The 18,429-nt window shown below is 34.0% G+C and overlaps 2 protein-coding genes across 3 annotated transcripts; one reads left to right on the plus strand and one right to left on the minus strand.

Moving 5' to 3' along the window:
- The first annotated feature begins 1,834 nt into the window (after positions 1 to 1,834).
- Positions 1,835 to 7,885, plus strand: LOC110115971 (double-stranded RNA-binding protein 2). 2 transcript variants are annotated; one of them, XM_028694904.1, is made up of 5 exons: positions 1,835 to 2,025; positions 2,671 to 2,837; positions 4,686 to 4,766; positions 5,212 to 5,431; positions 6,672 to 7,885. In XM_028694904.1, exons 2-5 carry the CDS (start codon positions 2,673 to 2,675, stop codon positions 7,700 to 7,702), a joined length of 1,497 nt encoding a protein of 498 aa, XP_028550737.1. In that variant the 5' UTR covers positions 1,835 to 2,025; positions 2,671 to 2,672; the 3' UTR covers positions 7,703 to 7,885. The 2 variants fall into 2 exon arrangements, with proteins under 2 accessions (XP_028550737.1, XP_028550738.1); XM_028694905.1 differs by having other exon boundaries at positions 1,835 to 2,837.
- Positions 7,886 to 9,825: 1,940 nt separating this feature from the next.
- LOC110115979 (glutathione reductase, cytosolic-like) lies at positions 9,826 to 12,608 on the minus strand. Its single transcript, XM_020849405.2, has 3 exons — positions 12,454 to 12,608; positions 10,498 to 10,551; positions 9,826 to 10,159 (listed from the first exon to the last, which is right to left on the minus strand). The coding sequence occupies exons 1-3, from the start codon at positions 12,532 to 12,534 to the stop codon at positions 10,067 to 10,069; spliced, it is 228 nt and encodes a 75-aa protein (XP_020705064.1). The 5' UTR covers positions 12,535 to 12,608; the 3' UTR covers positions 9,826 to 10,066.
- Between the last annotated feature and the right edge of the window lie 5,821 nt (positions 12,609 to 18,429).

An 18,429-nucleotide genomic window follows, 5' to 3' on the forward strand; every position in this document is an offset into this window, starting at 1 on the left:
TATCAATATAATGATCAAACCAATTATCCCTCATTACAAATATAATAATGAACATGACAATCAACTTTCCTTCCTCATGTTAACACAGATAATGATAATTATTGTTGCGTTAGATCTTTGTTCAAAGCTACTATTTTTTTAGAATAAATGCAAAGAGAATAAAATCTCTTTTTATGGGTACAAATATTCCATCATCTAACATTTAATAATATCTTATTATTTATATTATCTCATTGCTAACTAATTTTTAATATCAATAGAAGTAAAATTTTATTCTTAGAAATGAATAGTTATCCAAAAGAAGACACAGCCATGGCGCCTATAAATAGAGGCAGAGGCTCTCTTCACTCACAGCCTTCTTCTCCTCAACTAGCTCTCATCCATGTCTGAAAAAAAGATGGGCTTCCGGTTCCAAGCCCAAACCCATTGCCCGCCGGCCACGGGCCAGGTCGGGCAGCAGAAGCCCGAACTTGAGCCCGTTAAAAAACCGGCCAGCTCGCATGAACACTCCACCGTCAACGATGGCGGGCGAAGGTTTGGCTTTCCGAGCTCCATGTTCCAAAGAGGTGACAAGAATATTGCTTGGCCCGACCCGACTGTGATCTCTGAAGGTGGTTGGGTCCGGCCCAGCCCGACCGGTTGGACTTTGCCACCGAATCAACCGCTTGAGCCGGCGCCTGTTACGAACGCATATACTTCAGCTAATAATATCAGACGATCTCCGGCGGTCCCCGCCGGGCGTGGCAGCATGTTTGGTCGGGGTTCAGGCCAAGCTGCCTTTCCGGCGATGAAGAAGGCAATGGGCTCGGAGAACATAGATAGTACCGAAGCAGCTAAGAAGTATGGTGGAAGGTTTATGTTGTAAATCGTAGCATTTCAAGAACTTTTATTTTATCCAGTGAACGTACGCTTCTTTACGTTCGATTTAGGCAAAAAAAGTGCATGTACCGAGTTGTACCGAATTTCTTCAAAAAACTCGGTACATGCGCTTTTTTGCCTAAACCGAACGTAGATGAGCGTACGTTCACTGGATGTAATAAAAGTTCTTCGTTCGCATTTCAATGGTGGATGTAGAAGTTATGTAGCTTTTGAATAAGGATGTATCCTCCTTTGTTACCAAATAACTCTTAGTCTTAGTAGTCTTAGTGGTGTGTTCTAGAATGTTCTATAGTCTTAGTGGCGTGTTCTATAATGTTCTATAATCTTCATGGTGTGTTCTAGAATGTTCTATAGCTTTAGAGTAGAGTGTGATATGTGACTTTTTAAAAATTAGATATTTACTAACTCTATGTATATGTGTAAGTGTTGAGCAAGTATCATCACTTGTATTGTCTAAGCATATGTTGAATGAAACTAATTAAGAGAGGATGGTGTGACTTATTTTGGGAATGTTTCTTTGATATAAAAGTAAAATAAATAAATAGAAGAAAAATTTAGGTTTTGTTCGGAACGACTTTTTTATTATTTTTTAAAACGGTTTTTTATTACAAATAAATTTTTTTGACTGAGAAGTTGTTCTAAGAACTAGTTAAAAAGCCGTTAGGCTTCATTTGAGACGACTTTCTTACTGCTTATTAAAGCAACTTTTTTAATTTTTTATTAAATTTGAGAAAAAAAATATAATTGTTATTTAAAATTTGGAGAAATAACATATATAACACTTAAAACTAATTGATTTATCAAATAAAAATTGCATTATTTTATAGAATTAACAAATTTATGAATTTATGCATGTCATGCTTAAATCATTAAGAATTAAAAAATTAAAAAAATATGGGTTTAGGTGATATTTTTAAAAATAGATATATGAGAGTATTATTTTTTGTAAATAATTAAGATTTTGGATGTCATGATAATGATTTCTTTAATAAAAATTCAGATTTTTCTTAAAGCAAAATTAATAAAAATAGCATAAATAATTATTAAATAATAAAAATATACCAAAATCAGGTTATTAGTTATTACCCCCTTTCTTTCCGTCCTTTTTGTTGCTGGTGGAGGACTGAAAGCTTGCTTGGAGCTCCGGTGAGGGCTGCCTTCCCCTTTTCTAGTCCTTATTTTCCACTTGTTTGAATCTGTTTTACCGATTTGCATTTCCGATCTGATACTTTCTTGCGTTGATTATATTCCTGTGATGTTCGCGTTTTGTACCCAGTTTAATAATCAGCCTTTGTTTCTTTTCATTTCGAAGGACTCGTCCTTGATCGAGTTGTTTTGGCAGACCAATCGCAGTTTTGATTTCTGTTTGAAGTGGAGAAAGTGGTTTCAGATCGATTTATGCGTGGTTTGAGCTGAGCATTTTGGTCTCCTTTCCTTGCTAATTGTTTACATATTGGGAAATCGATGTTCAATCATTCATCACTAGGTTATGTGTTGACATTCGGTTGCAATTTATCCCTTTTTTCGCTGAATGGTTTAGAAGAACTATTTCGTAGAAGATTATTGGCATTTTAGGTCCATTTCCCTTTTGCAAGATTTGATTGTTCTTGACCTTTCCTATTAAGTTAGGTTTCGTTGATAATTGTATTACCATTTAATTTGCTTGAAGTGATTGTGAATTTCATTATAAAATGTGAAAATTGTAAAGGTCTTGAGGCTGCTTTCAGGACTTAATATTATGAAAACTTGAAGTATGATATGGCTGTGGGTGTTTATGTTTTGCATATGTAGGCATGTATAAGAACCAGTTGCAGGAATTAGCTCAAAGGAGTTGTTTCAACTTACCCTCTTATGCTTGCATTCGAGAAGGGCCGGATCATGCCCCGAGGTTCAAAGCAACAGTTAATTTTAATGGCGAGGCATTTGAAAGTCCTACTTTCTGCACAACACTAAGACAGGCAGAGCATGCTGCAGCTGAAGTAGCTTTAGATACACTCTCAAAGAGGGGACCTTCTCGATCCTTAGCTGCAAAAGTTATGGTACTTCCTGTACTATGCTTCCTTGTTATTCAATTTCAAAAGTAGGTTTTCTTTATTTATTGTATTATATTAGGATTTTTTTGAAAAAAAATTTGCTCTGATAATTTTTGTGGCTTCTGTTAGACAAATTGCGATTTGCTTCTTATAAATGAAGTAGAAGGATTGCTGGACTAGTTTTTTTTTTCATTGATAATATGAAATGCATTATCTTTCACAAAATGAGTTTATATTGCATGTTATTGACATAGATGAACTTGAACAGAAAGGCAGTCGTCTTCTACTGCAGAACCTTATTGTATATTTCTTTTCAATTGGTAAAACTTTTTAAGAAGTTGCCAATTAATATAAATGAGGTTGGTCATCTTCATAATTTGTGCCATTAATGTTCATGATCAGTTTTGCTATGAATGCCAGTGAACTAAACAACTGAGGGGGGTTCCTATTTTGAAGACGGTTCCTTTCGCCATTTATCCTTTCTAAACAAAACGAATCTCCTTTAGCTGTTGTAGCAATGCTAGCAGCTGTATTATCCATCGTAGAATTCATCCATGCGTATGAAATTGGTTAGAGCCACCTTTAGAGCTGCAAGACACTTGCCAGACTGCTAGCTGATGACAGGATGACATAACGGCTCCTACTTAGAAGTGCAAATGGATTTAGTAGGTGAAATGAGGAAAATGGTTTTTTAAAATTTAAATAAGGTATCAATTTGGTTTTTTTTTTTTTTTGGAACGAAGGTATCTACCTGCTGTCACTCCCGTAGAGGAGGCGTTTGATGGAGTAACTAATTTCTCGACGGGTCTAGTGGCAACAAACCTCACAAGTGCCGGACCACGCACTTATTTTCTCATCACTTAAGGAGTCGCGCTGCTGGAGAGAGAAATCAAATGTGAGTTAGGGGTACGCAACCACGCTCGGGTATCAATTTGTTAGCACTACTTAAAATGATATTAGTATTTGCTTAAAGGCGACTTGTAAATAGACCACTTCTGTAACCATTTTGGTGTATACATAACTCTCAAGTAAAATATTTGGAAAATTACTATTATTTACCCACAAAAACCATACTGTCTTGAATGAAGAGTTGAACCGAAGTAAGATATGCTTCATCTTTAAAACCTTTTGGTTTTGCTTTAAATGTGAAAATGTAGAAATGCCTACAAGTTTAGTTTTCTATGCTTCATCATCATGAAGGCATAATTAACTGATTTTTTTGGACAACGATGCTTCAGGTTTCAACTGGCAAGCTTTATACTGTTCACCTATTCTTTTCTTTTCTTGTGTTGATTCGTAAATTTGGAAAAAAAACTTATTTCACTGAGACAAAAAGTTGGGTTGCTGATGATGACTTCTTGAGGAAGTAGGGAGCAAATCTATATGAGATTTTCAATTGCAGGAAGCATGATAAGCATGCAGTAAATCTCTAGCGTTGCTGCCTTTCTTAACAAAATAAATTGTTTTTTTTTTTAATTTTCCATTCTTTAGCTAAAGAGGTAAATTAGACTCTTTGAGAAGTTCAACCAGAAATGGTTTTCCCTGCATGAAATAAATGCTAATACCTTCTGAAATGTCATGGCCTTTTTTATGCTAATTTGATCTGATAGTAAGTTAGTGATTCCACTTGCAGGATGAAACTGGTGTTTACAAGAACCTGCTTCAAGAAACAGCCCATAGAGCTGGTATGAAGTTGCCTGTTTATGCCACAGTTAGATCTGGCCCTGGCCATACACCAATCTTCTCATGTTCTGCTGCACAACACTAAGACAGGCAGAGCATGCTGCAGCTGAAGTAGCTTTAGATACACTCTCAAAGAGGGGACCTTCTCGATCCTTAGCTGCAAAAGTTCTGGTACTTCCTGTACTATGCTTCATTGTTATTAAATTTAAGAATTAGTTTTTCTTTATTTACTTTATTATATTAGGAATTTTATATACATAACTCTAAAGTAAAATATTTGGAAAATTACTATTATTTACCCACAAAAACCATACTGTCTTGAATGAAGAGTTGAGCCCAAGTAAGATATGTTTCATCTTTAAAACCTTTTGGTTTTGCTTTAAATGTGAAAATGTTGAAATGCCTACAAGTTTAGTTTTCTATGCTTCATCATCATGAAGGCATAATTAACTGATTTTTTTTAGCTAAAGAGGTTTTGAGCAATAATTAGACTCTTTGAGAAGTTCAACCAGAAAAAGGTTTTCCCTGCATGAAATAAATGTTAATACCTTCTGAAATGTCAAGGCCTTTTTTATGATAAATTGATCTGATAGTAAGTTAATGATTCCACTTGCAGGATGAAACTGGTGTTTACAAGAATTTGCTTCAAGAAACGGCTCATAGAGCTGGTATGAAGTTGCCTGTTTATACCACAGTTAGATCTGGCCCTGGCCATACACCAATCTTCTCATGTTCTGTTGAACTGGCTGGTATGAGCTTCAGTGGGGAGCCTGCCAAAACCAAGAAGCAGGCTCAGAAAAATGCTGCCATGGCTGCCTGGAGTGCATTGAAGCAATGTGAGCATATACTTCTATACATCTCCAATCTAGACGTCTAAGGTGGTAGAGTTACAAAGCATAGTGGGATCTCGGTAATTTTTTCTTGATTGCAATTAGCGAGAACAAGATTCTTTGATTAGAAATGCATGACAAATAGGCTATCATATGATCAACTTCTTTGTCCCTAAGAACTGCTGTAAGCACCTAGAAATTTCCTTTTTAAGATTCATTTGGAACATGAAACAAGCAAAATAATGAAATATGTTTTTCTTAAGGATAAGAATACTTGGGAACAATTGATGCTTCATGTAATTTATTTCACTTTTCCTTATTCTTTCCTTTATATTTTTTCCTTAAAATTTTTGGCCCATCATTTATTTCTCATTCTGTTGACACTTGTTCATTAGGCTATTGTTTTTCTTATATTAATTTAGGGGTTATTTGGTTTGATGAATTTTGGGTACAAAGCATTCCATCTATACATGATTTTAAGCTGTTTGGTTTGTATGAAAAAGAAATTCGATGTAAACTTTTGAATATGTGGAATTCATTTTGGAGCTGAATTCCAAATACATTGTAAGTGTGAAGCTTCACCTAATGTGGCCGCCATCTATTGCCACCATCACTGCTAGCCACTTGCTCCTACCACCAGCTGCCGCCCGCCAACCAGCTACCGTTTGTCCTCACTGCTAGCTACTAGTTGTTGTTGCCGCCACGCACTAGACGTCTCTAACCACCACTGCCAAGCTTCAATAAATTCATTTTATTTTCAAACCAAATACAAAAAGTTAATCTTTTGTACCTAACCAAATAATTTTAAACATTTCAAATACTACATTTCTTTTACTCCTTTTACTCCACTTTTTTTTTTTTTTCAGAAAACCAAATAGCCCCTTAATAATAGTTGAATTTGAATGCACAATCCTCATCCCACAACTGGTGATAAATTTATGATGGATTATTCATTGCTAATGATTTGGGATATGTATAGTTGTTTTTTTCATGATTTTTTTCATTTTTGTTAGTTGGTTATGTTTGGTTGATACTTGCATCTTTATTTATAATGAGTACTCAGAAATACTTCAAAATGTCCTCTTAATGTTTTCCTTCACATGTAAGAAATTAAACATAAGATTTGAGGCTTTGCTAGGGTTAAGAAAAAGAAAGTTATATGATCCTTCGTTTGAATGTTTCTACTTCTACATCTGCTAAATAACTGAAGACTTCATCATACTGAACATTTCATCCTATCATGCAGTGCCCAATTTGGATTTCTCGTCTTCTTCTTCATCATCATCATCTATAGCTTTGTCGTCATCGTCACCATCATCATCATCAACATCTTCTGGCATTACCGAAATCAACATAAATGATGAGCAAGAACAGGCTGTGATTGCTCGTGCTCTCACGAGCTTGCATCGGTCCTCACAAGGAAACAAATATACTCATAATGATCGACAACATGGTTGGCGAAGGTTGAATACAACCCGACGAGAGCTTGGCTCATCTACCAATCCATCTTACTACATGCCGTTTCAAAGCTGGGCGCACCGCAGTTTCTCAACTGAAGCTGCAATTTACCAAATGTGGCGCCCATTCCACAGATCCATGTTCCATCCAGCACAAATCCAGCTCTTTCCTGTATTGAGTCAAGAGCCTATTACCACATTACCATGCTTCCCAGAACCAACTCAACTTCTTCCCGTTTATTTTCTAGATTATGATTATTCTTTACCTGTTCCACCCAGAACTCAATCTCAAGTAAAAATTCAGGAGATCAATGATGAGAAAAGCCAAGGGGAAGAAAATGAACGGTTGTATAATCCAATTCCTGATGCTGTAGATGACAGTTCAAGATCTTTGGATCAAAATGGTGGTGAATTAGAGGAAGAAGATGTAGCAGTCAGTATCGAACAACAGACCGACCTACAGTCAGAAAGAAGTCACAGGAAAAAACCATTTGGTTGGGGATCGAAAGCTTCGATGAGGCCCGGTTATTCGCCAAACATGAAAAGTTGCAAGCTTATCCCTCGAGATCATCCTCTATATCGTCCCCGGTTCGACTACATTCAACCCCGTCGGGGAGGAGCAAGCCGACCTCCATCGCTGGGCTGTTCATCGAGGTCTAGAGTTAAACCAAATCAAGCTCTGTCAATGGCGGCGCCAGTAACAATCAGAACTGCTGTTCCAGTATTTTCTGCAAGACCTCTGGCTGAAAGTTCAAGTCCACTGGTATTGTCGGATGGAATTAGAGCATTGGATTCTGAATTTGATAAGTTTCAGATATAAAAAATAAGTTTAGATTTGTATGTCACCATTCCAAGCTATGAAAATTGTCATGGTTCTTCCTATCTGTTCTCTCATTATGAGCTTGGTAGGATTGATGATAGTTCAGAATGTAAAGTCTTGTTTAAGTTTTTATAAAAAATATTTATTTGATTCTGATTGAGTAATTGTACAGCTTTAGGGTTTTAAAAACCAAAACCCGCTTATGCTACTCATAATGAATGTGGTGAATTTGTTTATTCAGCAAATTGAAAAATTCATGGTGATTTTATTATTTTAATTTATGAATATTTCTCTTATAAACCTTAGAATTTCTCATATTAACTGTACAATATATAAGTTACTCTTTATCCTACAGTTGTTTATTTTTCTAAATTAAGCTTGAGAATTTCCTATATCAAAATCTTACATGGGATCTTCATTGGGTATTATTGGATACCCATTGGGTACGAGTGCCCATGCTATGCACGGACAGGCTTTCATCGACCCATGATGACTTTTGAAATGTCATACTCACCTATATCCGCCCACTTTTTCATGCTTTTTGAACGCAATCTGCCAAATACTAATAGCATTGAGGCTTATTGCACTTTGCTATGATTGCAAAGTTTCAAGCCGCATATTATAATTTACTGTGATCTCAGCTCGATTCAATGCTGCACACTACATAGTGAAGATTATGTAATATAAGACATGGTGATTAACAATATATATCGATTTATCCCCCAGTATTAAGTATCCACCCACGAGGACATGAACGTAGCCATATCCATTGAGTATTATTGGTGGGGACATGGGTGGACATGGGTGTGATATAAATACCCAATGCAGGGCTCTATTTTGTATTGACCATTTAATACTTTTTAATATCAAAAATAAAAAGAAAATAAAATCAATGTTGTTGATACTTACCATTTTAGTGATTATTTGTTAATTATTTTAAAATAAACATAATTAATATCCCAACTCCATTTTGTTAGAATTTGGAATAATGTAAATTTCAAATATATTCCTAGAATATTGATCTATTGTAGTCTATTAAACAGAGCAGAGAATGATGAAAGAGAAATTTTATTATAATTTCGAGAAATTAGAAGCAGAGATCATGGCCCAGATTTTTCCAGCACTTTTTTCTTTCTGCTTTATATAAAAAAACATTAATACTCACAAGTTGCAATCTAAGGAAACAGAGTTCTTACTTGAACATTCAAACATCTAACAAAACATATTAGATCAAATACATCAAGATAAAGCCTCTTATGTTTATGTAAAAAGCATTTGACATCCTTGCAAGAACATAGAAAATAAATGTTGATCTTAATAGAAACATATATTAATGTGAAAGCAAAAAATTCTATGAAATTAAACAATTTTAAATATGATGCATGAATCCTAAGATTATTCAAGAATATTTAGATTTATTCAAAAAAATTCCGGTTAAAAAATCCTCATCAAGGTGAACATATCAACATCCATATGATATATGATTCGAAGCTGAATGAAGATGAACATATCAACACCAATATGATATGTGACTCGAAGCCGAATGAGTTTATACAATTCAAATTAAACTAGACCCGACCTATAAGACCAACTAGAATTGACCAAATAGTCCTCCTTCATGCACAATTGATGACAAATCAGACGTGAAGGAGGCGGTTGCTCATCTAGCCACCACCCCTTCAGGTAAGATTTGAACATCATGACATGCATGAAGGAGGTGGTTGCTCATCTGACTACTACCCCTCCAATTGAGATTTGAACATCATGACAAAAACAAAAACAAAAACAAAAAAATTGCCAAAATTCCAAGTTTTCTATAATTGTGCTCAACCTATCATCTAACATCAAAGAAAATAATCCAAATCCCTAACAAAAGAGAAAACAGCAAACAAACAAGATTCGGATAGGAAAATTCAACAAAAACAGCATCTTTTGATTGATATAAATCAAATAAATGATGAAACAAACAAGATACAATAGATCCTCAATTCGAGAGAAAAGGCCTTTGGGCCGGTTAGGCCGGTTCCTATAATAAAGAACAGACCATTGGGCCAGTTAGGCCGGTTCAGGGAGGGAGAACCGACCTAACAGGCAACAAGTAAGCTTACAACGAAGTGAATAAATTTAACATAAAGCATAATAAAATTAATGATAAAACAGAAGAATTCTACCAATACATCAGGAATATTAAATAATCTAAGACAGAATACTCACAGTTTGCATTTATCCTTGTTCAATCATTACAAGTTTCTAGTGAATAGGTGAGGCATCGGAGGAACACTCCAGGAATGAAGTGCTCTGAGAACAGATACCATTTATTCAGTAAGCTATAAATTTGAAGGTTTGCAGCAATAAAAAAAACTTCTACAAGTTCGTCTTTGGCTTCCCTGCAGCAACACGCCGAGTCAAAGTCCTCATTGTGACGAACTCCTCTGCAGCTGAAGGATGGATACCGACCTGCAGCAATATGGAAAAATTCTTAGATCCAAATAAATGGTAAAATTGAGCATTTTTGGTTTATTATAATAAAAGGATAACATAACTTCCACTGTTAAGATTGAAGGATAAGAATGAATTGTATCAGAAATAGTGTGATAAGATGATATTACGGAGTTAGATTTTCTAAAACCCATAATATTGTATGGAACTGAATTTATTAGCAATGATAAAATCCATGGTATCATTGGCAATGCAGCCAACTCAAAGACTATCGATTAGGACGCATAAGGGGATTTGCAACCTCTCTTGAGTTATAAAAATAATTAGAAATGGGTTAAAGAGGAGAAGCAGCTCACAGTGCTATCGAATTGTGCTTTAGTGGCTCCAGCTTTGACAGCAACAGCTAGACCCTGAAGATAGAAATGAAATAATGTTAAAGAACACAAATTCAAGCATAAACGAACTCGCAGCAAATAAAAAATCTTGGAAAGCCATAATATCATCTAATGGAAGAGAATAACTGTTGGAAAAAAAAAATAAATCCAAGTATATGCCCCTAATAATGAACATGATTATCCAAAATTTCAAATATGATGCCGAAGATCACAGAACCATGTAGTTTGCTTTAAATGCATAGTATAAACTGAAATCTTGAATTTATATTCCATCGGAGGGAGAGAGATTTTTTACTCTTCAAAAGTATAGAGTAAGAAAAGGAACTCATTTTAAAATGTACTCTAAAAATTAATTTTTAAAGTTCTCTCTTTATATATATACAAAGAGAGGAAGAGGAATAGGAGTTTTTTTCTCCTAAAAGCATGAAATAAGAAGAGAGGGCTTCATTTTGAAATGTTGCTCTCAAAATTAAAAATTTTGTTATGCGCTCTCTCTCTCTCTCTCATACTCTCTTTCTATCTCTCTTATGGAAGGGAAGAGGGAAACTCCATCGACACAATTTGGAGAAACGAGAAAGAGGGAGGACAAATTTGTACACAAATTAGATCTAGAGACTCCTTCATTGGCCTTGCAATTTTCTTTCGTCTCACAATATCTCTAATAATCAATTACAAGCCATAAACCTTCATTTATAAAAATAGGATACCAAAAATAAGAGCGCTAATATTTGAATTTAAATTTAGTATATTCCCATCAAACTTGAAATTCAAACTTAACATTATAAAAAAAATAATTAATTTTAATAAAATAAATAAAAGAATTTTGGTCAAAAAATAAGATCGATGGGATGAAAAAGGCCGCACAACTACTCCAGTTTGTTCTCAAGTGGTTATTTTTGTGGGGCTTTATTCATCCTGAAGTGATTATTTTTATATTACCGAACCAAAGGCACATGAAATGTTAAGAGGACTTGGATCAAAAATCAAAAGATGAACGGTACTGTATAGTATTGTTCAGAAGCACCTTGACATTTTTAGTCTTCAAGAAACTTAAGATGAATAACCCAACCACTCATATTCTCAGATCTATCGCACGTGACAAATGGTAAACTTTTAATGCTAATGGACAGATGATTCGTGCTGTTTCTGGCTGGAGTTTTGGTTCTCTCCATATTCTTAATTTTTGCATTAATTCTTGCTCCATTTTTATGCACTTTAATTTAAAAAGTTCTCAATAGTACTTTTTATGACTATTGTTTATGCACCTAGTGAGTTGAAGCATACATCTAATTTCTGGGTGAACTTTAAGAAAAACTCAACCCCATCCCTAAAGCCTCCTCGATGTGATGTGAAAACTCTATAGTCATCTTTTCTTGAGATAGATTAATTTTATTTTAACTAATTTTCATTGAGGGAATTTGCCGAGAGCTCAACAACTAATATTGCCTTTCACAACACAGTAACAAACAAACTTAGTCACGATCTTTTAAATATTTATCTTAAAATATTTATGTACAAGATATTAAAATGCACTCAATCTTCAAGAAGATAATTAGAAACACAGAAATTATGTTGAGTAATAATTACACCTTGAATTCCCACACAACATCAACATCTTAAATTTATCCTGCCATTTGGGGTCGGCCTAAATTATGTAGCACTCCATTCATTGAGGTATTTAAATGAGACAATATCATCAAGATTGTATTAGATTTACCGTGCCCTAAATCCTTATAAAACATTTAGGATAAATACCGTCCAACAACAAAAATATAAAAAGGATGACTGAGAAATGAATAACTTAATCCATTATTAAAATTGTGGAAAATGAATGAAATAAAATATTAACTTCATGGATTCCAAAAGGGATGTTCAATCTCCATAAGAATCAATGAAGAAGAGGTCCGAAGAAAATACCTGCAAAATCTCAGGTGCATCTGGACCGCACATTGATGCCCCAAGAACTTTATCAGTCTCGGAATCAACAATCAGCTTCATAACAGTTTTTTCTTGCCTTCTGAAAAAATATGAATAGAGGCTAAACGAAGGAAAAGAGCAAAACTATGAAATAAAGATGTAAAAATAATGTTTCGTAACTGCTTCACAAACACAATTTTTATCTATTATGCAATACACAGAATTTAACTTTTAATTATTTATATAATAGATTTTTTTGTATATAATAAATTAGATACTAAGAAGAACGAAAGCTATATGAATATGTTAACCAAGTAAATAAATATGAGAAATAAGGATTTAGTTTAAGTAAAATGCATTAAGGATGAAGATTAAAAAGTACTTTTATTAAAACAATATATTCAACAAAGATGGATGAGATATTTTGATAAGCTTTTTAATGAAGATTGTGAGAATAATATTAGCATCTTAAATGAAAATAGAGATTTTGATTTTTATCGGCGTATTAATAAAACCAAAGTAAATAGAAATTTTAAAGAAAATGAAGTGTGAGAAAACTGTTGGACCAGATGATATTCCAATAGAGGTGTGGAAATGCTTTGGAGATGAAAAAATTTCTTGGCTTTTGAAACTTTTCAATATTATTTTGAAAAATAAAAATATGTCAAATGAGTGGAGAAAGAGTGCATTGATTTATATTTTTAAAAATAAAGGTTATGCACAAAAAAGTACAAATTATAGAGAAATAAATTTGATGTGTCAAACTTGAAAACTATTGGAGAGAGTTATTGAGCATAGATTACGACGTGATACTGATATTTTCCAAAATCAATTTGGATTCATGTAGAGCAGGTATACTATAGAAGTTATATATTTATTGGGAAGTTTGAAGGAGAAGTATAGAGAGAATAAGGAGGAACTACATATGATATTTATTGAATTAGAGAAAGCATATGAAAAAATTCCAAGAGAAGTGTTATGAAGAGTCATAGAAAAGAAAAGGGGTTAATAATGTTTATATTCAAGTCATTAAGGATATGTACGTAGGAGCTGTTGTGTTCAAACACAAGGTGATTTGACTAAGTATTTTCTTATTTCAGTTAAATTACGTCAAGGATCAGCTTTAAGCCATATCTTTTTTGCTTAGTCAAGGGTGTTCTCACTAGACATTCGCAAGAGGATGTACCATAGTGTATTCTTTTTTTTATAGATTATATTCTTCTTTTTTATAAGACTAGAGAGGAAGATAAACTTGAATTATGGAGGTCAACCTTAAAAGTTTAAAGGTTTTCATTTGAACAGATCTAAAACCGAATACATAGCATAATTTTATTAGTAATAGATCTAGTGGGAGGATTGTGACTTTGGGCGATCAACTTATTAATAAGAGTATATGTTTTAGATATCTCGGATCTAAAGTGATGGTGAAATAGAGGGAGATATTTTTAGTGGAATTCAAGTTGGATTGTTGAAGTGGAGGAATGCATCAGGCCTATTGTGTGATAGAAAAGTACCCCTCAAACTTAAGGGAAAATTTTATAAGATGGTGGTGAGACCTGCAATATTTTATGGCACATAATGTTGGCCATTAAAAAAGAAGTATAATATTAAGTTAAGTGTTGTAGAGATGAAGGTTCTCAAATGGATGAGTGGCTTCAGTCTTAGAGATAGAGTGTGAAACGAGCATTATGTAAAAAGGTTGAAGTAGATCCAATGACAGATAAGATTAGAGAGAGCCATCTTAGATGATTTGGTCACATAAAACATTGACCTTTCGATGACCTAGTTAGAAGAGTAGATGTATTATATTTGGCCTATGTTAAGAAAGGTAAAGATAGACCTAAAAGGACTAAGTTATATAATATTGGAAATGATCTTTTTTTATTAGATTTAAATGAGAATTTAACTCTTAACAGAACAACGGAGAAAAATGATTCATGTAGCCGACCCCATGTAATGAGATAAAGGCCTGATGTTCATGTCTTTGTTGTATGAGTAAATAGTGCCAACATCTTCAGCCTTCTATGTAGTTGATACACAATACTTTATAAAAGGATGGCAAAGTTTCCATTAAAGCACATCACACTTCCCCTTCAGTCAACCACTCCACCTTTTTTTATGCCTCTTGTGCTTATTTCTATTTACGTTGTTCAAGAGGGTTCTGCATAAGACAACTCAAAATAGTGGGGATAACACCGACGATGATGAAGTAGATTCTATGCTATGATGCACGGGTATTTCTTCTCAAAGAGGTATGTAATGTCCAACATGCATCAACACGACACATGTTTGACACACCTTTAACATATGTCAAATTAAATATATATATATATTAAAAATAAATTAGACACAATTCTTAAATATTTTAAGATTTTTTTAAATATAATTTCTTATATTTCATTTTTATTTTAAAAAATAAAAATTAAATTTTGTATTTCCTCTCCATAACCTCAAATCAATCGCTCACACTCAACATCCCAATTCCCCGAACATTTCCATTTTCATTTTTATCTGGTCGGTCACAGCTAGGGTTTCACGATAACGCTTGATGTCATCTTAACATTGACATATGATGCCATCCAACATCAATGTTTCAAAATCATCTCAACATCAACGTTTAACGAGGTCTTGACATTGATGCTCAACACTAATAATTTCCACACTCACAATCACGTCCCCTTGTTGTCTCGATATTATTATGGGATTAGCACACTTGGGCCCACCCCCCTTGAGATATGAAAAGTCATCCTCGCGACATGAAAAGCCACCCTTAGGATAAGAAAAGCCATCCTCAGAATATGAAAATTAACCCTTGGGATATGAAAAGTCGCCCTTGGAACATGAAAAATCACACTTGGGACCCTCCAAACCTTTAATTACCTACCATAGAAGGATGTGCTGAGTGGGGTATAATATGGCTATTTTCTTTAAGTCATGTATGTGTGATTGCTGTTTTTGGAGAGGAGTTTGTGTAATTTGGGTTCCTAGCTGCACCTAGGTGTGGGAGAGCCGATCTATCTCTCCAATAATGTGCTCGGGGTTGGGTGTATCAGGTGAAGCGTTATTTTGCTATCAATGGCTGACGGAAAGGGAGAAGCTCATAGAGGCGGTGCTATGTTTGGAGGGAAAATCCCTAGTTTAGTTTCAGTGGAGCGAGGCTAGGTATCCGATCTATTCATGGGGGAATTTAAGGATTGTTTGTTAGAATGTCAGGTAGGCTAAGGGGGATTTTCGAGGAAGGGTTGGAAGGAAATTTCATGAAGGACCTTAAGGAAGAGATACGAGCAGAGCTCATGGTGTTGAGACCCAGAGGGTTGAGGGAAACGATGGAGCTAACTCAGAGGGTGAAAGAAAAATATCAAAGTGAGAAGGCCAGCCGGAGCAACACCACAAGAGGGCCTCACAAGAGTACCTCTACGACCATGGCGCTAAGACCCAGACGACGTCATTCCAGAGGGAAGCGCCGAAGGGAGCTTCCCTCTGAAAGGCACTGGAGTTCGTCCTGGAAGTAATTTCAAGCGCCTCACAAACGCGGAGTTGCAGGATAAGCGGGCAAAAGGGTTATGCTTTGGGACCTTTAGGATTTTAATGCTATGATGCACATAAGTGGATTCTGATGCTATGATGCACAAACACTTCTTCTCAAAGAAGTATGCAACGTCCGATATGTATCAAACATGACACACGCCTGACACGTGTCGGACACGTCAAATACATGTCAAATTAAAAAAAAAATATTAAAAATAAATTAGACACTCATGTATTAAATATTTTATGATTTTGTTTAAATATAATTTCTTATATTCCATATTTTTTATTAAAATAATAAAAATTAAATTTCTTATTTCTCCACAATCCTAAATTAATCGCCCGCACTTAACATCCCAATTCCTCGAATATTTCCATTTTCATTTTTATCTGACATTGGTGCTCGACACTAACAATTTTTACACACACAATCATGCCCTTATGTCATCTCAACATCTTATCTTTATCCAACATCAATGACCGATGTTGTCACGACATCGACGACTGACACAATCTCAACATCAAGGCCTGACACTCATTACAAAATATCGATGTCTGACTATCAACAGCATATTTATCTCTCATCTCAATATTTACACAAGACATCGACACCCAACTCTCAACATCCTAACATTAATCATTGTAAGCACAAACACTAATTAAATGACTTATTATTTCTATATATATATATATATATATATATATATATACTTATTCTAAAAGAAACATGACCCCACAAAAGTCGATCGATTAATCAAAGTCTACAACTCTATTTAAGAGAGTGAGAGAAATGGAGTGAGTATGAGATAGAGAGAAATAAAGTGATAAATACAAGAATAAGAGGGGCAGAACAAAGAATGAGTGAGCGCAAGCGGCCAAGAAAGCACGAAAGCAACCAAGCGTGAGCGGGAGCGAAGGCGAGCGAGGGAATGTTCGTGTGGGAGTTGAGGCCGTCTGTACAAGCAAGTTGGATCATCTAGTCGAGCAACTGAGAAGACTTCGACGATGTTAGAAGGAGAAAATTTCGACAAAGAACACTAAGATTTTTCTTTCTTATCCTTCCTCAGGTAAGAGAAACGTTTTCTTTCTCACTATGTGTTTTCTAAATCACGTTTTGAAACCAAATAAGCTTTCAGGGTTTTTTTAGAAGAAGAAGACAGAGAAAAAGAGGAAGGAGTAAGGAGAATAGTATATATATATGAATAATAAGGGTAAATATTTGAATATTAATTCAACAGTAATAATTTAATACACATTAAATTAGATATTTAAATAAAAATAAAGATAAGAGAAAATTAGATGAAATGAATGCATTTCAAAATATTTTATTACATTATTTATAAACAAAATTAAATAAGATTAGCATTTTTTCAATTAGAACAAATTATCATATAATAAAATAAGATTTTAAATTTATAAAATGTTTGAAGTCAAAATAGGTAAGAAATATGGTAAAGAGAAACGTATAATTAAGAAAAAAAAATAAAGAAATCATTATAAAAAATTGATTATAGATACAAAACGAGAGGGGGGGGGGATTTAGGGATTAATAGGGCTAAAGCAACTCATTTAAAGTAAGGTGAGTATTAATTTTTCTACTTTATAGTGATAAATTATATTTCTTCTTAATCAATACATTGCTTTTTATGATTTATTATACGCATTAAAAAATATTCTTATTTATAGCAAGGCTACCATTGAAATGAATGTAATCAATAATTTCTACCATTGAAATGAATGTAATCAATAATTTTTAACAATTTGAATCTCAAATGATTTCTTTATGGCATAATAGGCAAAATATAGTATTTAAATCCGTGATGAGAAGAATGAAAGAGAATATATTATATAAGAGCGAACATATGGACATGTTAAGAAATAATGTTCACTCTCTTATAGTATTGGCAACGAACGCAATTTGCCCACACGTGTAAAAGAAAAAGAAAATATTTATCTACCCTCGGGTATTAAATTTGGAAAATGTTATGAAATGAATGTGCGTTTAATGGCATAATTTAGACGGTGACTCTTGTGACAAGTGCATTATAAGATAAGATTTTAAAATGATAAAGAAACTTAACAATTTCCCTTGCACCATTGTTGAGACAGTTAGTTACGAATGCATCTTTCTATACTGTCCATGAAAGTTATAAAATCATTTTCCCACTGATCCTAAAAAAATTGTTTTATGAGTTAATTGCATTGAAATACATGCATACTGTCTTTTAATTTTTTAATTAATATGATTTAGAAATAAATTAACCACTAAGTTGTTCAAGTCATCATCTAGTTGGAAACTATTTTAAGAAAAAAATCTCCTAAATTATTTTCACATAAAAACGGATAAAAGACGAGAGTCCGTGTACAACATAAGGATAACTTTTAGAGTATGATATTGTAAAAATCATATATATTAGTTCTTAAATTTTTGAAAATATGTATCTCTAT

Source organism: Dendrobium catenatum, unplaced genomic scaffold (genome assembly GCF_001605985.2).
Source record: "Dendrobium catenatum unplaced genomic scaffold, ASM160598v2 fragScaff_scaffold_594, whole genome shotgun sequence".
NCBI lineage: Eukaryota > Viridiplantae > Streptophyta > Magnoliopsida > Asparagales > Orchidaceae > Dendrobium > Dendrobium catenatum.